The sequence below is a fragment of the Thunnus maccoyii genome, chromosome 6, assembly GCF_910596095.1.
Source record: "Thunnus maccoyii chromosome 6, fThuMac1.1, whole genome shotgun sequence".
In the NCBI taxonomy this organism is placed as follows: domain Eukaryota; kingdom Metazoa; phylum Chordata; class Actinopteri; order Scombriformes; family Scombridae; genus Thunnus; species Thunnus maccoyii.
In genome coordinates this window covers 9,297,809-9,320,951 of record NC_056538.1, presented here as the reverse complement: position 1 = coordinate 9,320,951, position 23,143 = coordinate 9,297,809, and the positions used below count along the sequence as shown (strand labels likewise).

Genomic DNA, 23,143 nt, shown 5'->3' with positions numbered 1-23,143 from the left:
GAGTGTATAGATCACATACAGTTTTACCTTTTCAGATGAGATAAAATTAAAATACAGTATATTATTGTGTTATAAAACAGATATTTGAATGATTCAACTTAGCATAGCATGATGGAACATCTCTCAGGAGGCGAATAGACAACATGGGTAACCTTCTGACCTCACATACTGTATAAGCGACAGTCAAGTGAGCTGATCGGTGTTGTTGGGTTATTTCTGCAGAACAGACTCTAGGTTACTCGGTACTTTTGGCTTTTTTCCACACCTTTGTAATTTGATTATCAACAATATAAAAACCTTCCTTGTTGCTTTTTTATGACCGAAGAGGCTGTAACATGCTTACTTGCCTCCTCGGATGAGCCGTGGCTGCTGATCTGTACCCAGCTTGCCTGCTAAGAGGTGATTTGTGAATATGGAACAATGTGTAAACTATTGAGCCAAGGCCCAAATCATCTGCTAAGACAGGCTTTGCTACAGATTATGTCTGTCATTTGGTCTGTGACCCTGGTTTATAGATTATAGATAGCTTTGGCTTTATTTGATCAGTTCAGTGACACACAAGCAAGGCCATGCATGCGAACACACTAAGGTCTAGAGACTATTGTAGAATTACAAAGGCAAGCATTGTTTTATTGTAATTCACAAAATGTGAAACTACCCTTCATATCAGTTTATTTTACATTTCTCTTTGCTTTTCTATTTTTTACATGTTGTAAGTGCTTACCAAAACTTTGTCCAGAAATTTCCAAAATCAAAACCCAACTGGAAATGGGTATCAAAGAGGAGATGATGCAATGTTTCGCTACAGGTCTTTTGCAGTGTTGCCCATAACAGGTTCACTTCAGAGCAGAGAAAGGTCCAGCTGTGGTGAGTGATAGTTGGGTGAAGGTCAAGTTTGTTTACACAGCCCTTCACATATATCACCACAAAGGACTTTGCTTTCCTGCTTGGTAAAACCATGGTATATAATAGTGTCTGGACAAGACAACACACACCTTAAGCAGACAACTCCTACTAGACAGGAAGTGAGTGTGATGATACAGGAACAAAAAAGGCAGCTCTGGACTGAGTAGTGGGGAGCTGTAATGCTCTTTAAATCTGTGTATTCCCCAAGATAAACAGTGGATAGCATTTGAAGATTCCTTCAGGTTTATCTTCCTGAGGGGATAGTGGTTCTAAAGATATGTAGCTTGGTAGGAAATGCTCTGTTGCTCGCTAATTTCCTCTTGATTGTTGGTGACAGTCTGCCAACCAGCACCCTGTGATCGGAAGGCGTGACAGGGTACATACAGGATGCTGAGATCAGATAAATATGATTGTGTGAGCTTGTTTACTATTGATATGCTAGTAGAAGCTATTTGAAATCAGATCTGGCTCAAACTGTGTGCTAGAAAGTATGCAGTGTGATCAAATCTTCTGATTTGCTGTAATATTCTTCAAGCAGCATTTTGCAGCATTTTTGAATTTTTAATACTGGTAATTGGTAGCCTGGATATCATGACATGGAAGTACATGCCTGTTGATGAAACAACATTAGCTAAATTTAGTAATTTAATATTTATTTAGCAGGAGGCCCTGGGCTTTTCTTCTTGGTGTCCAGGAAAGCATTTCAGCACATGTAAGTCATAAATAGCAGTGGGCCTAGTAATGAACCTTGCAGCACGCTCAAGTTTACTTGTCAGAAGAACTCTTCCTTGAGAGTGTAGTCTATTGAGATGAAATATTTCGAGGCTTAGTTAAAATGATTAGAATTGTCAACTCTTGAAAGAATAGTAATCGACCAGCTACATTTCTGTCAAGGAATTCAGAATAAAAGAGACAATTTTCAGTTGTTTGACGACATTAAGACATGAAGGACAAAATGAACATCAGTAAGTAGGATTTTAAATAGATTCCTAAAGTAAAATTAAGTGTATGTGCTATGTCAGTGGATATTTGCAGATAAAGGTTGGAAAGGTTGATGCTTTTGGCCTGCTGTTCCTACAAATAGAGTCTCTTGTTGTTTTTTGTTATCAATTGCTCCTATATACATACACACATGTGTACACACATTGACATAGTAAAGACATGCAAAAATGTGCACATCCACACAATGTCAAACAATCCAATTAGCTACCATCTAGTCAATTGGGGTAATTACCCAGAGACTATTAAGTCGTTTTCTCCCTGTGCACTATCACAACTGTAATTATGGCAAAGCAACAATGATGTGCAATTACAATTCACTGTCATTGCTCCATTGTGATGTGGTGTCAGCAGACGGGGTGTAGAGATGATTGGGAATTGCACTATGTAATATTGATATACATAGAAGCCGCAGGGTGGAGAAAAGGGGAGAGAGAGAGGGACAGAGAGTATCCTCGCAAGGACCTGTGAGTCGCGGTCCCACTCTTCATAAACATATCTCATAATCAATGGCAGAATATCAAGTGATCCATCTTCTCCAGCCTGTAAACGGTTGACATTTTTCCTTTATTAAAGCTGTGAGATGAAACGCAGGGTTTTAATGATGACACGAGATGATCAATGACTCCATTGTACTCAGCAGGAGGGTGCTTTATTAACATGGGGCATTGTCCTGTTCCAAAACGATTTCTCCGCATTTAGAGGATGATTTCCCCATTGGAATTTGGGTCTTCGATGGCCAGAGCTGAATGTGTGGCTCTTCCTCTTTTGTGCATTGTAATCAAGCAGAATAGAGCTGTGTAATGCTTGGAGAGATGGAGAGAGAACTAGAGAGAGATGTAGCTTGTCTTTATTACTGTACCACTGGATGATGAGAGATGTGGAGATGTGTGTTGTGTATTAGAGCACAATGGGAAAAAAAATTGCCCTTTGTTAAAATGAAGATAGGCTAGAATCAGGCCTATAGAGACTGCCATCAGCCTGTGCAGCCACATGAGATGCTACTCACCATTGTTATAATAAAACACTGCTTAGATAAAAACTCATGAATACAGGTTGCAGAGCTGAGACAGCTACTCTGTAACGAATTACACCGCCACCATGCACAGTGGGGAGAGAAAAAATGACTCCAATTTCAATTAATCTTTGTTTAAATTAGGATGAAAGATTAATAGAGAGAATTGGCTGCACAGATGAGATGAGGTGTGTTTGATACAGTGTTTCACAGTGAATTTTCAAAGCATCATAGACACTGAGAGGATTGGGGTGGGGGGGTAGTGGGTTGAGAGCTTAACTTTTAAAGGACATGAGTGGGAGAATAACTGGAGACCAGTTGACTGTAGATGGAGAGGTGAAATTGAAAAGCAAATGAAGCACATTTCTCACCTGGTTGAGCAGTCGGTCAGAGGCTGAAGCTGTGCCTGAGAACAGTGGGAAAGATGCAATGTGTGTGGGCGGAGACCAGAGAGAAAGTGCTGGGACCGAACTGGATGCGGTACAAAAGAGAAGTGACAAACCTAAAAGGGGGGTTGCAGAGAGGAAGAAAAAAAGAGCAACCACAGGTCTAAGGAAGCTTAAAAGGATGCTGATATGACAACCTCATACACCTTCAGTTATCTGTTTAATTAATTGCCTCCTGCCGCTTTTTTTTTATTATCCTTCCACTCCTCCTCCTTTCAACTCAAAAAAAACATCTGGAGCTTGCAGCCTAAATTCCCCTCTCTTAAACCATTTAACACTTGTTTGCTCCGTGCCATCCCTCGATCTTCCTCCGCTTTCTGTTTAGAAGGCAGAGGACTCTCGACAGCCCCAATGCTTGATTTACCCTATTTTCATTTAATTTCTCTCTCTTCCCTTCTTTTCCTGACCCAGGGAGATGTGAATGAAAATGAAAAACAGAAAAAAAAAAAACAACAACTTTATTTTTACAGTTCATTTGCACTACATTTTTTCTCCCATAGCCTGGTGGAGACTCAGGTGGGCATGAGTATTAATAGCTTCCCTCATTTGTGACGTCAGCTGAAATCACACATGTGCCTCTTAACGCTCAGATGGTGTTTTATGTTAGACACATCACCCTCAGCGGTTATTTAGTCAGTGCTGTAAAGCACTTGTCAGTATAAAACAGGATAAAAAAATCTAATTTTTCTCTCCTCCTGCCTGCCTTTTTGCCTCTTAACCACAATGATGCATTTATTTTCATGCCTTTTCTGTCTTTCTTTATCTGGTTGTGTTTGTACCTCGCCTATCTATTGCTAACCTGCTCTCTGCTCCCTCTACCACTCTTCCTCTCCAAATCATTCTGCTCTTTAATGTAATTGTCAAGCAGTATTTCATTCCCTCTCTTCCCTCTATTTCTCTGCATACGACTAATCTCTCTCACTCCCTCTCTCTTCATTGAAAAAGGCCTGCATAGTCTGCCTGAAAGCTTTGTGGGGTCCTAAATGCTAAATGCCAGTCTGTCTCTGCCAGGCGCCCGCTTAGTGCTGGTCTCCTTGGTGATGAGACTGGCAATCAGGCCGTTCTGCACTAGACACTAAGGGATTTGTGATTGTGCATGCATGTTTGCGTGACTGCGTATGTTTGTGTCAGCGTACAGTAGATTTGTGTGTGTCTCTGCCCCCTATCTGTGTATAGACGTGTCCTGTATGTAAGGGAGAGAAAGCAGGGTGGTGCAAGGGACATGGATTCACTGGCTCATTATCATGTGAATGCATTATGTTTCCTGTCGACATGCCTCTGCCAAACAAGGGGGCCCCTGTTCTCTCTGCCAGGGCTCGAGCACCACAGCGGCCAGGCCCCAACGTGGTGCGGTTCTGCGCTGGCACAATTCACCAGGAGTTTAGCTCTACAGACACTGCTGTTGGCCTCATCGTGATTCAGTCCATCTGTACTGGCATCTCAACAGCCGGGAAAGGAATGAAACAGGGAAGACTCTATTCAGAAACTTTAATTTAAATGACTGATGGAGGGTTTGTTACACGTGAGATTTAAATACTTCAGATGATATAGTCCTGACTTATATGTACAAAAAGATTATGTTATGATGTGCAAAATACATCAATATTGTAATGACAAACTTTCATAGAGGATGGAAAAAAATTACAGAAACACCCTACAAATGTAATAAATACAGTAGCTCTGCATTTAATAGCATATACACTCACTGAGCACTTTATTATGAACACCTGTGTAATCTAGTGCAATCCAATACAACAGCTCTGCCATAAATTATACTTTTACAAAGCTTATACATTTTCAGTCTTTGTCGACATTGTTAGAAAGGATTCCACTACTACTATTTTGTTTACTGGATTGCATTAGATTGCACAGGTGTTCCTAATAAAGTGCTCGATAAATGTAAATGCATGAGTATTGCTAAATACCTTGTAAGTGTGTTTTCTTGTGACCACTCCTCCACTTTGCCAGTACAGTTTTCCTGTTTTTGGCGAAACCTACAAAGGTACAGAGAGGCTTAATGGTTGCTGCCAATCATTTGTAATCATATTATGAGGAGTCTGTAGAAGGGCATGTGTCCATCCTATCAAGTGCTGACCATGCCACTGATTAATAAACCACTTCAGTTGATTTTTGTTCTCCAATCCCAAGATGATTAAATAGCCAATTGGAGGAGGACTTTCCTTACAATCAAACCTGTACTCTCTGTAGAACCACCTAGCAGATGGCTTTTGCTGTTACCATCACCGGCCCTCTAATACTCTACAACAGACTCCCTACATTGGAGCTAGTTCTCTTGTTGCTGTTGGGGGTATTGATCAGACTGACAGAGACTAATTCTTTGATACACAGGCGTGGAGTTATATGTTAGCCCTGTGGTCTGAGCTTTCACATCTCACTGGGACCAATTTAAAGACCTGAATAGCCAAGGGTCCAAACAGCATGACCCCCTGTGCTCGTGCAAACCTGAGGTGTTGTAATGCTGTATGTGCTGGGTTTTGGTTTGTGTGTCAGGGCAGGTGCTGTACGTGTGCGTGTGTGAGTGTGATGGAGGGGTGGTTTATATGTGTAAGTGTGAATCGGGCTCTAAAGTACTTGCGTAAGCAATATTGAGGTGCTTTGACTTGCATCTGTGAGCGATTGCACGCAGCTCACACACTTATTATGTATAAATGTGTGGTTGAATAACACCTATGAAGCCTGAGTGAATAAGTGTATTGTAGGCAGACGTAGTTACCCAGAAAATGGCTGCGCTGGGGGGTAAAGCCTCATGTATTATGAAGTTATATCACCAGTTACTGTCTGCGGTTTCAACTCAGGTGGAGGTGAATTATAACTTATATAAATTATAAATATTTTTTGTTTGTTTGGGTCTGCTTATTTCATACCTTACATGATGTAGCACAACATGCAAAAGACACAGAAATAGAAAAATACATTTCAGAGTGAGCACTAATCCAGCACAGATTTTGCTTGATTACAGTTTGTACAATTTGTAGAACGAGGCTTCCATCACATGTCAGAAAACAAAATAAGGTGTTGGATCTGATTGAGGGAGAGCATACAAATAATCTGGCTTCCTCCACTTCCATATTGACTGTAAAATGACCTTATGATAAAAGCATATGTGAATCCACTAAGTTGGCTCCAGCAGTCTCATGCTTGAACGTATCTGTGCCAGACTGAGCCACTCTAACGGCTCTTATTTCCTTCACACTTATTCCAATTAAAACATGACATGATTAAAGGCCAGCAGTCTGCTTGGTAATATGTATGTGCGAGTGCATGCGTGTTTATCAGAAAAAAAAGAGAAACAGACAATGTATGTGTGTTTATGAGTGTGAGTTGAGCAATGTTGGCAAATGTTTCTGTATCATGTCTTTATTATCTTGGCCTGTTGGTGTGCATGTGTGCATTATCTTTGCTTAACAGTGCGATCGTATGTGCATGTGTGTGTGAGTGTGTGCATGTGTCTTTATTATCCTGGCTTATTGGACGTCTGTGCCAAGAGTTCTCAGTTCACACACTGGGTTAATTGACCTCTAGGGACATTTTTCTCTTCTGTGATAATGAATGTCTGGATTATATGATTATTCTGCGTTTGCCTCAGATGTGAGATTTGTTAGGGCTTTGAGTTCTGAGGTGGCTCATTATTTTTTTAAATGAGACATTTGAACACACCATCTCTCATATCTTAAATGTTTCTTTGATGGCTGCTTCAGAAATATTGCCAATGTAAAACATTTGATAACATTTAGATTAACTCGCTCTTGCAGTGTGGAGATTAAAACGTGATTATTTATTTTCTGAATTTAATGTTGGTATTGCTACAAAGAATATTTCCAGAATTCTTTTCCCACCACATTTAAAATGAGCAAATCACACCGCATTTAAACATATTACAGTGCAGTGAGTATATCTAATTGACAAAAATGGACTTGGACAGACCACATTTTCAATAATCTCCAGGTAATAATATCCCCCCCTGAAATGGATATTCAGTGTTTTGGAACAGAACTCTTCATTTGTTTTGTTCACGTGCAAATAAATTTTATATGAGCAATATTAAAAGGTCTGATCATCAATGATTAATAGTCTTTGTGCTGTAATGTAGGTTAGGGCCCAGGAGGCTAGTGAGCTGTAACGTAAAACAAACAAATCATTCTCCATAAAGGGAAACATCTTTTAACACCCTCTCCTCTGTAGCCTGCATTGTAATGACCTGTATTCCCAACAACAGAGAGCAGACGATGAAAAATTATCAATGTGATGAAATCATGAGGGGTTTTTGTTACCTGTGTTTAAATTTGTTTTCCATATTCTCAAGGACAGTGTGTGTGTTTTTTCATGCTAAACGCACATACACATGAGTGGGTACACACACTCACTCAGAGGCATTCACACCTACACAATCAAAGAAACTAAACTAATGAAGCCTTTCTGAAACAAACAACTTGATTAAGACTCAGGAGGGGGAGAGAATCAGGTGTGAACACTGTGGGTCATGAAATCATGTGTGAACATATGCCAAGGATGTGTTTTTAAAGCTGTTTGTATGGTTTTAAGAAATGCTCTACCTCCTGTGGGACTTTCTTTGGGCATGTTATCTCCAACATAGCTACTCTACCTGCTGATCGTCTTTTGGCTTAACACACTGAGTGTGGTTTTGCCTCTGGGAGGCACATTACTGTTTTCCTTGAAGCTGCATTTTCTTCTGTGTCCATTGAGTTTCCCTATTTAGTTGTTCTCTTCGCTAGATAGAAAGAGAAAAGCTGTGAGGCAAAAAAGTAAAAAGAGTGTAAAGTAATTTCAATGATAATCGGATATGCTTTAGGTTACCAGGAGATTATATCTACTGTACCTTTACAGATATTTCACCCTTAACAGCACTTATATGTTTGGGAATACCATCTTCAAACTCTTGTTTTCACTGCTCAAATAGTGTTCTTAGGAATGCAGGCAAAACTAAAGGTGCCCCAGAGTGATTTGTTTTATTGGCGTCAGTGTGCTCTTAGAAGAAGAATAAAGAGCTGGGTGAATCCACATCATTACGCTACAGAGGGAGAGTAACAGTTGAGCTGCAAGGAATCATTAATATAAAGAGGAAAAATTATCAACAGAATGATATGTTTTAAGGACAATGGTAAGATCAGGCACAACATAGTGTATACATACATTAATGTCAAATATGTTCTCAACCTCCAACAAACCCATATGTCATCCCTCTTATTTGCTAAGCTGGAGTTTCTCAACCTTGGTCACATATAAAGCGTATGAGAAGACATTCCTATATGTGGTTATTTATGCATTTTCTATTGTTTATTGAACAGGAACATTTAAGGCAGCAGATAGGTTCCTGGATTCCTAGAGTGATTTGTTTAAATGGGTGCATCCATTTGTTACAGTGTCAGCCACACTTAAAGGTGCAGTGTGGAGGATTTAGCGAGGTTGCAGATGTCAACAAACTGAATACACCTCCCCTCACCCTCCCCTTCCAAGCGTGTAGGAGAACCTACGATGGCCACAAAAATCGTGAAAAACACGAAAATCCCTCTCTAGAGCCAGTGTTTGGTTTGTTTGTTCTGGGCTACAGAAGAAACATTGCAGGCTTAGTGGAAGCGGACCCCTTCCCTATGTAGATATAAAGGGCTCATTCTAAGGTAACCTGCATTAACTGATTTTCTGGCCACTTGGGGGGAGCAGAAACACGATGCAAATACAACATTGGCATATTATCACCTTTTAAGCTGATGTGGCAAACTTGTTAGCAAACAGTTGCTTACTTACACAGAATATACAGAGCAAAATTAGCATTATTAGTCTCTTTTTTGTCCCAACAAGTCCTCCAAATTAAACCAAATACATTGTTTGATCACGCACTCCAGCATGACACATAGGAGTGTTTTCCGAGCTATCAGCCCCATTGGCGGTAATTGGTGGACTGGGTGTAGGTGGACTGGGTTTGTCACTATAGGTGACCTCTTGCAGATACATGTAAACACTAGATCCATTGTTAAGATTAATTAAGTGAGTTAAGATTAATATTGACTGTAGTTTAGACTGTAGCTTTAAACAGTCTGCCAAAGCTGCCTTTTTGTTAATACTTGAATTAGGTTCCACCTGCTTTCAGCTTTTACCCACCTAACTTAGTTTTTTTACTTTCCAGCTTCCTTTAAAATTTGTACGTCTTTCCTTTTATTCCCACAAATGCCTCTCAGAGTCCAAGGGAAACTGCCAAGCTACTGCAAATGAGCAATTACTAACATTGGTAAACACAGAGGCAGATGTTTGAACCGAGAACAAAGACGCATAGATTAACACCAACAGTGATGTCAGACAGTGCGAGATAGGCAGAGACAGTGCTTGAGAGAATTACAGAGAGGTATGTGATATGTGCCTGTCAATGGGTTTTTACCATTTTTTACTTGCAGTGAGAGTGGGGAGCTACAGCTGGGGTGGCTTGGTCTCCATGGAAACTGACATTCCCTCGAAGGTGCTTGGCAGCCACTGCCAATTGTTGAGCTTGGGTAATGGTTCGAAATTCTTTGTAAAGTGCCTCAGAGGTTGAGATTAAATTCAACCTGCTTGGGGTAGACTCATGCAGTGTCTAATCACACCGTTTTAGAGAGACAGAAAGAAAGTGCTTAATGGCATTCAGTGAGAGAAATACTGTACATAGCCTGTTGCTCACATATCAAATGTTTAGTAGCTCCTTTGTTCCTGGCTGCCAGTCAATCTATAAAATATCACTTTTCATTCATTAAAAAGGAACTTGGATATTCTTGCATCGATATTCACTGATCACATTTTATATTTCTAGTAGGAGAGGCCTATTGAACCATCATTACAGTATTCACTTTGATTTCATTACAGTATTCACTTTGATTCAGATCCATCTAGGCTGTTGTACATTTTCCTCTGCATCATTTCTTTTCAGAGGCAGGGACATTTTCTTTGTGTCAGAAATATTAACTGTTAAAAAAAAGCAGCATGTGCAACGCTTGTTCTTCTCTGCCATATTTCGGCACCCCCTCCTTCTTACCCAGGAGCCTTTGCTCCAGCTGGCAGACCCATCTGAATGAGAGCGGTCAGGCACTGCTGCTTAACAACTGAAGAAATGATTGCTCCTCTCCGTCTCCAAGTGCAGAACACTTTAGCCGTATGTGGCAGGTAGTGTGAAGGCCTGCTGCTGATGGGCCTGTGAACGTCAGCAGCTGAAAAGGATCAGCCAGGCGAAGCATCAGCCTCACACCTCTGCCCGCATCGCCAGCTCATGCAGAAAATATGGAAGATTATTACTGTGTGCTTGGTTTTACCACCGAGTGCATCGAAGAGACCCTTTAGTTGACGTGGAATCGAATTTGTAAATGTGCGTTTACAAGCAGAAGGCATTTTTGTTGTGAGTTTGGCCTGCCGCTGTTGAATTTGATCTTGTCACACATGAAGGGGGTGTAATAGGATTTTCAATTGAGCAAGTGCAGCTAAATGTTATTTGCATTGGTACCACTGAGGGATTACTCGTGCCAAATAGGTACCATAAAAGCAAATACACAGGGGTGCTTAAATGAGATTTGGTGATATGAATGTACTTTGTACCCATTTTTGTGGATGCATAAACCCAGACATGAACTTGCCTATGAATAGCATAGATATGCAAGTGTGTTACTGTAATGTGTGTGCATGTGTGTCAATAGCAGATTGTGAAGCTTATTTGTATGCCACAGCAGCTCCTGTTGTTTCTAGGGCTCCTGTAGCCTGGGTGGTCAGTCTCTGTTCAGCCTGAGAGAATCAAAGGTTGTCAGCTGAGGACACACATCTTATCTGCCAGTGTCTCCTCTTTTCACAGAACTGTGAATGGAACTACCACTTGCCAGACAATAAAGTAGTGTTTTACATAGAAAGAAAGGTGACTAATTCTTTAAAATTAAAAAAAAAGAATAAGAATAAAAAATAAAAACTAGTCTTTCTCTAACAGCTCTTCTCAGCTATCAGCTATTTCAAGTCCAGAGTTGTGAGAAAGGTTTGTAATTTAAGGAAATAAGAGACAGAAATACACATTTACAAGTCTTTTTCCCGCCAAAAGTCATGTTATGTGGTTCCATGCAGGCAAAAAAGCCTTTTGTCATTGATGATAACATTCAAAGCGTCTTCAGTGAAGGCAACAATTCTCAAACACACACTGTAGCTCAGCAAAATGTCACTGATCAATCTGCAGCCAGTGCTGGACCATCCCACTGAGCAGATCCTGTTATCAGACAGCAGATGTAGCGGACATCTGTTAGCAGATGTACAAACCAACTAGACGACAAGTCTTTCATCCAGCAGATATGAGCTGGTTTGTTCACCGGCTTCAGACTGGAGACCAGTAATTGAGGGCAGAGTGGTTCAGGGAATTAGGGAGAAAATGTTGTTTTGGGAAATTACTCCTGGCAGTGTTGGTGGGCACAGTTTGGCACTGGGAGGCGTATAAAACATTCATTCAAATTCCCAGTTAATCCATTATTTATTACGTATCAAAATGAAGATGCAAACGTATCTTCAAAGTATTCTCTGTTATGTCCTCTGTGGCTAGTGAGCATTAGCAAACCTCTTAGTGCAGAGCTGAAACAATGAATCATACATTGCACTCTAACAATGTATCTAATTTGCCCTTTCAGTAACCTCTCTAACACACTGTATTCTTTAATACTGTATCAGTCAAATGTAAGAGGCATTGTGCTGCCATACTGGTGCATTCAACTGTGAGAAGTCAAATAGCTTGATTGCTGCCAATTGTAATGATGACAGCAGTAAAGATGATATTGGCGGCTTGTCAGATGCAAGTCAATGGTGGTACACCCAGCTGCCATCTGATTTTAATTTGCCTGGCAGAGAGAGAGAGAGAATAAAAAGTTTGTTTGGGTGCACATGTTACTGTGAATCAGCTGATGATGACAGAAATATGTCCCATCATTTTAATCGTAAACACTCACAATACAAGGTGATGATGCAAAAGTTTGGCACTGGTTTGCAATCTGAGTACTGGTGGGTGTAAGAATGGGTGCAGGCATGTGAAGAAAAATGGGTTTTGTGTGTGTATTAAAGATGTGCATGTACACGTGATATGTATTAAGCACACGTGGATGTTGACTTTTTTCGGTGGATATGCATCCATGCACAATAATTACTTTATGCTCAGTGCCAGGGAAGGATTTAATTAACTGTCCCCTGACAGGGCACATAATTAGTCAATAACACACATGCACACACAAACACACACTCTCTTTCTCTTTAAACACACAGAAAAAGTCAATAAATTTGGCATTCTAACACTAACGCTGAGACTAGAACGTACTAACAATTACTTGCTGTTGCAGGAACATAAAGTACAAGGCTTGAGTGACACGGCTCAATAGGCAATTACAGAGGAGTATTGAGAAAGGCTGCTGACAGGAACGGAGCATGGTGTGGGTTCTGTCTGCCTACAGAGAGGAGCTAATGCTGTTGGTTCTTGTTTAAATTGCTTCATCAGTGTGGTAGCTCACTGTATGATCTGTTCAGCTTTGCTTGTGCTCAGTAAGAACACAACAGTAATTATGTTTTTTCTCCTCTTTTTGCAGGTTCAAGGTTTGATCTACACACAGGGAAAGGTAAAAAAAAAAACAAACCTCAAGATCACTTCTTTCTCTACTCTCTTTTTCTCTGCATGCAGGGGGAGACAGGATGATTAGCTGGCATTAGACTGTATCTGCAGTTGTGTGTGCTCAGGTTTGTGTGTGTGGATGGATATTGAGGCTTTATTGGGGAGATTTGTAGACCGGGTTTGTTGTTGATTTCCCTGAACACTCACTCACACACACACACATTTAGTGCAGCAGCCTGTTATCCTAATCACAGTGAACATAAAATGTGGATTAGGGGTGTCTTATGGTATCAGTCATAATCACACACAAACACATACTGAAATACTCATAGCACACATGCACCTACTGCAAAAAAACTAGTATGTGTTCATGCCCCATATTATGTCGAATACCATCTATAAGAAATTAATGTTTGCTTACCTACATTTTTAGTTGATATGATTATTTGAAAAGGTCCCATGTTGTTTATGTAGCTATGTATGTACAGTATGTCAATCTAATGACTCGACAGGATGACTCTCCCAACTAATTTTAATAAAAAACACAATCATCATAAAAAAAATGGAGCCATTTGGAGTTCATCTAGGCAGCGTTTTATCGTTATGGCGATGGTGGACATACAGCTCTTTTTGGTCTATTTCTGGCAGATGGAGTCTGTAACGGTTTATGTCTGCGGCCTTCCCTCTGTAGATCCCAGAGTATTTTAGTCCAGAATAATCCCCACCATCTGCTGTCTCCTCTACTACGTTTGAGCGCTCAGTATCGCTCCCTCTATCTGTCACTCTAGTTTATTTCCTATTGCATTTCCTCATTGTGTTTCTCTCTGTATTTTTCTGTGCTCCCTTCCTACTGCGTTTCCGGTCTTGTTCCCTCTCCTCCTCTCCCATTCAGACTCCGATCTCCACCATGTTCCTCCGTTTGACACTTCTCAATCCCAATCTGACTGCTCCCTCATCCTCCTGGCCTTAATTTTCTTCCTCTCTCTTTGCGTCCTCATTCTTCATGACTACTTCATGCTTCATTGAAATGTTTGCTTTTCTTCTGTCTTGTCTTAAATCTCGGGATGTCTCCAAACACCACTTTATCTCCCTCTCTGTCCCACCCATATACACGACCACACCAAACATTCTTCATAGCCTGTCAAATCCTAATCTGGGTTTCCGTGATCACAGACCATACCCTCTGCTTTCCAATGTGAAAGTCCTAAAAATCCATTCTATTAGGAATGTATATAGTATTTAGGATGTGCGTTATGCCAGCAAAACTACTCCTCGGGATTGTGTCGCATCAGCTATTCATAAATCCATCACTAAATTTGTGTGTAAAGTCCTTCCTAATGTCCTAGGATCTACCAGTTAGTTTCAAACTAGTTGGATTGCAACATTCAAAGCTAAGGAATGTCTTACTGTAGCTAGTAATGTATAAATCTGTTGCAGGAAACACCTGTAGCGCTGTCCAATAAAAAGCAGTCAACTATGTAAACAGGAAGTCAGTGTAGCATCCTGAGCTGTAACATAACTTCCTAAAATAATAGTTTCAGGAGGCCAAAAGGCATATTAAACTGACCTGGAAATACTTCACACCACCTAAGTGACCTCATTTGGTCATTTAGCCTGATGTTATCAGCATAACATTTTCAATATACTTCATAATGTGAGATATATTGTGTTATTTTTGTGAAATGTAATTTAAAATCTTTGTTACATCAGATATAGTGGCCATGTTTCATTTTACATCTAACAACCTCTCTCAAAAGGGTCACACACAATATTGTCACATACTAGCTAGCTAGGTGGTGTAGGTGTAAATATTCAGATCTGTAACAACTAATCTGTATGTAAGAACTCATTTGTGTGGTGCAATCTGTTATTTAGTGATTCATAAATCTCCACTTAGTAAATACTTAAGAACAATTAAACTGTTGGCAGGGGGGATTTAGTAGTCAGTGACACTGTTCCTCAGCCAGATTTGCTTCGCTGAAGTGTCTTTGAGCAAAATTACATACCTGCACTGGACGTACTGTTCAGTTATTGACCACGTGCTCTGACCTACTTGCAGAGAAGATTTTCACAAGGATTAAAAAAGCACATTGCATTATTTTATCCTGTGATGCAAACATTGTGCGAGTATTTTGAGATCTGAATCTGAATGGATAAAAAAAATGGAAAACATACCAAATTGCTAGAACAGCTTTAGATAGAGTTAGCGAAAGATGCTTGTGGCTGAAAACACAGCTGTAAAAAAAGTATCTGTTTGGTAGGAAAATCTCATTTAAAATGTGGCAGGCTCTCATCTTCCTCTACAAGTACCACTAAGGTGCCCAGGGAAATGGCACTTGACTCTCAGCTGCTCTGCTGCAGTTGTTCTGTGGCAAATGGTACATGATTTCTGCAGTGTGTACGACTGTTTCCCTTCTTTCCCCTCTTCTGCTCTCTCAGACTGATGCTCTAAGTGAGGCTGAGCTCTTTGTCAAATTAATACGACTGAGAACATGACAACAACACTTCACTTAGTGCAGAGACACATGCATTTACAGCATTGATGATCTCCATGGAGAGAAACTCACTGCACTATAATGTGAAGGGCAGAGTGTAAAGTTTATTCTCCTTGATAGATTCAGATGTACAGCCTGTGTTCCTGAGTGGTTTGCAACAACAGCAATAACAGCAGTAAAACTAAAATAAAGACAGGTATGACATCACCACCTCAGCGACATGGTCGTCAGCCATGTACAGCACATCCCTGTACCAGCACACAGCTGGATTAACAATGACTGCATGAATTAGTGAGAGTGTGAGCGTGTGTGTGTGTGAATGAGAGAGAGTCAGACAGAGACAGAATGAATAAAACACGATGGTGACTCCTGTGTCAAGTGGGTATTTGATAAAGCCGGATACCTTAAACAGATACCGATAATACCCCGAGATCATCATATTTTGGCTCGACTGCTAATGACATCACAAAACCGTGCACTCCACATGTGCATGTGAGCACACACACACACACACATACACACACGGTACTGAGCAGATCATATCCTCGTCATCTGACCCAAATCCATTAGCACTAGGAGTCACAACCTCATCCTCCCTTTCCTCTCCCTCAATTTCCTCCTCTTCCGCTTCCCCTTCTCACCTTCTCTCATTCTTTCCCAGACATCAGGTCCCCTATGTGGGACATTTACTCTACAAGCTTGTCTGAAATGACACGAACGGAGACAGACGAACAGCGAGATTAAGCATAGGTGCTGCCTGCCCTGTGGGCGCTTATGGGGGTACAGCGACGAGAGAGCCTCTCTTCACACTACTCAGAATGACAAATTTATCAGTTCTTGCTATTTCACAGTCCTCTGAGAGCAGACAGTGGCATAAAAACAGATAAAGATAAATTCAACCACAGCTAAAGCTAACACAGACATAATCTTGTATTAAATTGTCTGCATCTTTAGGCTTTAGACCACAGTCGTCCTTTAACGTAAAAAGGAACAGTACTTAATGGCAATGAAGATGCTTCTTGAAATATTTTTATTTGTCTTGTGTAGTTCTTTACAGCACACCATTAACTGTGTGTGTCTTTGTGTGTTTGTGTGACAGGCATTGGATTACCACTTGGGCTATTAATGCTAAAACTGTATGTCTTTCTGTTGTATTGGATTGCTGTTAATAGCTACTTTTGCCATTTCCCTGTGAGTCCAATATTTAAAATCTGCTATGATGTCATTCTTCTGTAGCTCTTTCATCCTCGCTGTCGTAATGTGTTTCTTGGATTACTGTATTTGAACATCGTGTAGCGCTCTAAGAATGTCAGTAATGAATATAAGGCATGCAATCTGCTTGACTTTTCAAAATGCTCCTAATTGAAATGCTGAAAAGACAGCTCTGGCTAATCAGCTTAGAGATGTAGTTCACAGTTGACGGATAATAAAGAGGATCTTAGTGCTGAAGAGTCTATTACCACCCCTGTAATGAGAGTTCACATAATATGATCTGACGACAATGGAGGGATGGGGAAGTTAGGGGAGAGAGAGCGGCAGGCTTGGAGGAGGAAGAGATGGCTCCCATTGTTCAAAAGGAATGTTTAAAAAGAAACACCTTGTGCAAAAATGCAAGTTTGTAAAAATGATTTGTAAGTGGAAATGTATGACATGACTGAGCTTACATCATTTATACCTAATGACAAAAGTGAGGAGGGAGATGTAAGAGAGTAAGTGAGAACATAAATGATCACAAATGTAGATTATGCTGGAGACAAAACAATGGTCTCATGTCCTCCCTAAAAGGTTTTTGTTGGGATAACATACCTTCTGCTTTTGGTACTTTTACAGCATTGGAACCAGCATTACCTACCAATAATCGATCCTAGAAAAGATAAAAGTATGAATTACTTTGTCCAATTCATAGAAGGGTGAAACTCATCTGGTTTTAAATAACAATCAGTTGACAAAAACAGGACTCAGTGATAGAATTTCATCAAAATTGGTGTGCACGCTCTGAGGGCAAGTATTAACCAAAATCTGAGGTGCCATATTGATTGGTGCGAGTGGGTGTGGCCTATCACATATTTGCTCATAACTCAAGATGCCTTTGAGCAATCCCAATTAAACTCACTAGAGACATCCTGCACTGTCTCCTGAACATACACACCAAGTTTCGTTCACATCTGATGAAGGGGAGACGAATGGCGGAACTTTGAGTGTGCAATTATTGAAATGCTGCAGGCTTTGAGAAGATGAAACAAGTGTGTGATTGGTCTCACTACTTAATTAAACAGAAATAAACCAGCTGAAGTGACTTTGCTCACCTTTGTGAAGCCTGAAACCTGCTCGTTGCTGCTTGTGGCTTTCATTTTGGCGATTGAGTTGCTTCCTTCCGTTGAGTGCAAAAAGATTTGAACCCACGAACTGCCGCTTGCGGCTATATTCTGTGATTGTGTTTAATATAGTGTCTGATTTTACACAATTTTTCTACCTGACGTAACACTATGAGCTGTCTTAGAATGATTTTTGAAAGGCTTGAAAATGCAGCAGAAGATTCCACCATATGTACTGTATACTGTTATCATGAGACATCTTTTCATATTGCCCTGCCTAATAGGACAAAAGAATCTTACAAGTGCAGGCTCCAGTAAAAGAAAAGTTTCTGATTGTTGACTCTGTTGTTTCCAGCAGTAGGTACCAAAGAAAGGCTGCTCTGTGGAGTAGAATAATACATCTTATATCTGACATGATGTGTTCTGGGATTTTGGTGCAACAGTGAGTAGAGTTAACATCATAGTGCATCAAGGTGCACGGATGGCTCCACTGGAGGGATAAAATGCCACAGGACATCTCGTTCCGGACTGTCACTCATCTCTCTCTCACTTTCACTTTCACTCATACTCTTTCTGACCCTACAACCTCCACCTTCCACACACACACACACACACACGCAAAGTTCTAAGCCTCTGTTTATGAGACAGACAGAGGTCAGGGCTGTGCAGTATGAGGTGAATGACACAGAACACACTAGCACCTTTCCAAGCAGCTCCCTACGGTACTAAAAGAAGGCTACCACATGTGACATGAAATCTTACCTTAGTGTATATAAGTAACCCTCACTGCTTGTATCTCATTCGTTCTGCAGTTCTGTAGAATGTATATTATAATCCTATTAAAGTTGAAAGTTGAAACAAACACCGCTTGGAATTAACAGTGCGTGCCACTTAGTTATTGAATGGCCGCGGTGCGATCAGATGTCCAATTCAAATAAACCTACCTAGCCAACTGTCCTCATAGTTTCAGCACCACACAGGAGCTCCTAATAACACTGTTTACACACGTTAAAAATATACTAGATATCTTATAACCCTTTTATATTACTAAACTTGCTACAACTGTTTTTTTCTGCACACTTCATAGATATATTATATCTCTTTTGTATTCTTAAATGTGATACATTTTTCTACATACAGGAGAAATTAAAATCTATGCATGAATCGACATATAACCACAACTAGTGTGCTTAAAGGAAATGTTTGACATTTTGTAAAATACACTTATTTGCTTTCTTGTCAAGAGTTACATGAGAGGATCAATTCCACTCTCCATGTGTGTCAGTTCAACACAAGACTACAGCTAGTAGCTTTAACACAAGGACTGGAAAGAGGGGGAAACAGCTAGTCTGGTTTTGTCCAAAGGTAGCAAAATCTGCTAACAGAAGTCACTGTTCAAGACTGATCAAGAAGTGACTGATCAAGGAATAGTTTGGCACATAACCCTCTGTAAAAGCACAACTTGTCTTTTTTTACAATTTATTTTTTGTACAGATTAATCAAGAAATATATAATATGTTAATTAGTGAGCTTTAAAGGTGCTGGTAGGCAGATTTTTTTACCTTTGGACAGGTTAGCTGTTTCCCCTGTTTCCAGTCTTTCTGCTAATGAAACATTTGGATCAGCATCAGTGTATAAATAGTTATCTCAAATTTGTCATTTGGGTTTGAAAAAATATTCTATTCTATTCCATTCCATTCTATTCCATTCCATTCTATTCCATTCTATTCTATATTATTCTCTTGTGATGTGCCAGGAATATAATATGTTGGCTCTCCCTCACTCTGCCCTCTAGCCAGGGATAGGACTACTTTCTCTCTACATGTGTGAGTTGGGCAGATGCCAGCCACAGGAACGGAAGAAAAAGGGCACAGCTTAAGTCCCGCTGCTCAATCCCATCACCAGCAATATCATTAATCATCACACCTTCAAGTGTCTGAGACCAACAGGCTCAAAACTGTGAGTTGGGTTTAAAGGGTAGAAGCAACTTGGTATAGACTAACCATAATATAGGCCACAACAAAGTGACAGCCATGAGTTTGCTTTTAACAAGGTCAGTGACTGTGGTGCTATCACGGTTTAATTATGTATAGAGCAGTTCATGATCATATTGTCTGTTAAAGACACTACATCTGCTAGCCAACATTGTTCCAATTGCACATTTCTATATAAGCTACAGTCACCTTTTCACAGTTCTTCTTTTCAGAGTACAGAGACTATCAGCAGTAGATTTTCATCACAAAAGAGCAATATAATGAGATTTAGATAACTTTGGTGTGAGAATGTTTTTAAGGTGTTCCATTTTCACGCTGAGATATCTTTTGAGTCCCAACCTGAGGTGTGTGTACAGCGAGGGAGACATTGTGGGTAAGGTTGAGGGTCGAGCCCTGAGACTCAGAGGCAGTGGTTTGTGTCAGGCGGCTAATTTAGAAAGTGTTGTGTCAGAGTAATAGGAGCTGAGAAGAAACTCCTGAGACATCACACAAAAACACACACAGACTGCCTGCCTATCTGACTGACTAACTACTGATATGACACACTTGACCCATTTCCCTCAGTGGAATAACTATTCATTGTAAGCAAATGCAAGAAAAGATGTTCTTGGAAGGCAAAATGAGTAAGAATAGTTTAAAAGGAGAGAGAACAGATGGGGGGAAATGTGGTGAGCTGGGAGAGGTGGGGCTGGAAGAGGGGAGTTAAAAGTTTTTCTGAGATTGACAGAGAGAGGAAGGCAAGGAGTGAAGGAGAGGGGGGAGGGAGGGAAGAGGAGGAGCAGCTGTCTTTAGATGTCTGTCTCTGAGAGCTCAACCAGGAGACATCTTTTAAGTGTCTCAACCTTGGCATTTGGACACCAAGAAGAGAGCAAAGAAATGAAAACAGAAACTGAAAGAAAATTGTATGGACAAAGAGAAGGAGTGTATCTGTCTTATTCTGGCAAAAAATACTCTAAGTATCTTGGAATAGCAGATTTAAGTTCCATGAAAGGGCTGAAGACTTGTTTCTGGATTAGGGTTTCCAAATATAAGATATAAGATGTTAATCTAATGTTCTGAAAGAGCTGTAACCTTCTCTTCCTTGGTTTTTTTTTTTTTCATTTAACTTGCAAAATTACACAGTCTGCTGTGTGCTAAGGGAGTTTCACAATCCCGTGAGGCCTATTTAAAACTAATTATTGCATAATTTCAGCAATACAAGAGTGACCAGGGGGAAATGAGCTAGTGTTCTTATTGATTGACCTTTAGGAAATAAAACGGTTTTTGTGTGCCAGAAGCTGTGCCCTTGAGCCAGCAGAGCAACAAATGATCCATACCCCGACCACATGGAGTGATTGTCATAATCAAAGGAACCACGATGAGGAATCGGCTGGAGCGCGTATTGATTTCTGCTCAGTCTCTCTTGTAGCTTTGGCACACAGTTTGACGACCACATCACCGCAGCGTGTTAACACTGTAGCACCAGTGGGACGTGTGGAAAGACCTGTGGCCTATTCATCTTCTCCTGACTGGGAACTGCTTTGATTTCTTGTCCTTGCCACCTTTCATCTCCCTTAGTGGCAGTCTGTCTCCTAATGCTCTGTCATATATCTGAGGAGGACTGATATGTCACATGCATACACACACACACACACACACACACACATACACAGCTCGCCGCCCCATTGATTATGGTGCTATTTGTTTTGGGGATGATTTGGGCCACATCGTTGTGCTCATACATTATTCAGACAATATTGCACTCTTCGCTGCAGGAGAAAGGCACTAAACGCTCTGCTATCATCTGTTATTCTGGGAAAATTAAAGGATGGTAATGCGCCTGCCGAGCGCCAACCGATTGGATAACAATGTTTCCCAGTTAATGCTTTTTGATAATAGCACTTCTGGACATCATTGCAATCACTGCCTGTTATGATTTTCTTGCAGTTTTGGAGAAATGGCAGTGCTTTAGTGTCATTATCAAAGGCAGATATATAGATGAAATATTCTGTTTTAAATCAAGCAACACAACCCCGTCCTTGAATATCAATGTGAATAACTGAATTTTGAGGTAAGGTCTTTTTTATGTCACGCATCCGCATGCATGTCATATCAACTCATCTGCAAGAGAAGAACTCATTACTCAGCATGGTAGCTATCCTGTTTCTAATTTTTTTTTTTTTTTAGGTGAAGGCCATTGGATATATTTTATTTACACCTCTGTGAATTATTCAGGGGAAGGGTTTCTAGATGGAGCTAGCTAGCAAACTGTCTACCGTCTATGAATGGTTGAGTTATTCTAATGATCTCCCTCTCTCCCGTATGTATTAGTGCATGCCTGCAGGCCTTACCATAGCTACTCATCAGAGAGTTTCTAGATTGAGATTGTGAGGATTCTCTCTCAGCAATAAATTGCTGCTTTTGCTGGGACCTGCACAGAGGGGCGAGATGCAGCCTCCAAAATCTCTTGATAACACTCCAGATTCAACTCCCCAGGTTCGGGGGTGTGATGTGTGTGTGAGCATGTGCAGCGGCATGTTCTAGTGTGTGTACAAGTTGTATTCTTGCCTGTGTGCCTGTGTGTCCTGCTGTCTTTCCCATGCAAATCTGTCTCCTTCTTTCTGTGTTTTGTTTTTGCACAGTAATCCTTCCCTGCATTTCTTTCACCTTACCCACGCTTCGCCCACATTCAACTGCCATTTGCTCCCATCTTTTTTATCCCGCCTCATGTCTCACTCCTCACTCCTCCTCACTCTTTCCTTTTCCTTACCCACTCCTTCATCTCTGCTTGCTTTGAAGTGACCACAGGGTGAACCTTATCAAAAAGGAGCTTCACAAGGCCCCTCAGCTTTTTACCAGGAGTGTTTTCTTGTGTATGTGTGCGCCTGCGAACAAGGCATATTTATCTCTAACTGATCTCTGTGCCAGGGAATCCAACCTGTCAGAGCTGACAGGACGTTCAAACAATATCCACTTTAGAAATATCTGACTCCAGGCAGCAATGGTGTTGCAGGTTGAGAGGAAATGCAATTTTTGCAGTGTAGGATGGGATTCAGCGGAAATCTTTTGAAACTAAAGTGTTAGATATATAGTTTCCCCCTTTTTTGACACTTACTTTTTTCTTGGAGATGTGTGAGCCAAAACTATTCAACTTGGACTTCGGCCAGCTGCAACTGGGTCTCCAGAAAACAGCAGTCGTCAGTCGCTCCACGCAGGCACCCTCCTTCCTCCTCCCAACACACATACACACACTCCCTTTATTCTCCTCTCTCCAAGCCTCCAAGAATCCCTCCTTACTTCCTCTGATCTTCTGAACATCAATCCCTCATTCCTCAAAGCAAAAACGAGGGGAAGGGAGATGACAAAAATGAGATG

The 23,143-nt window shown here is 40.7% G+C and overlaps 1 protein-coding gene across 2 annotated transcripts in view; it reads left to right on the top strand.

Annotated features, from left to right (window-relative positions):
• Positions 1-23,143, top strand: part of igsf11 (immunoglobulin superfamily member 11) — a 104,852-nt gene that overhangs the window by 15,981 nt on the left and 65,728 nt on the right. For both annotated transcript variants that reach the window (XM_042415211.1, XM_042415209.1), the window contains one exon: positions 12,963-12,992. In XM_042415211.1, the coding sequence (XP_042271145.1) occupies positions 12,963-12,992 (30 nt within the window). The remainder of the gene's footprint in view (positions 1-12,962; positions 12,993-23,143) is intronic.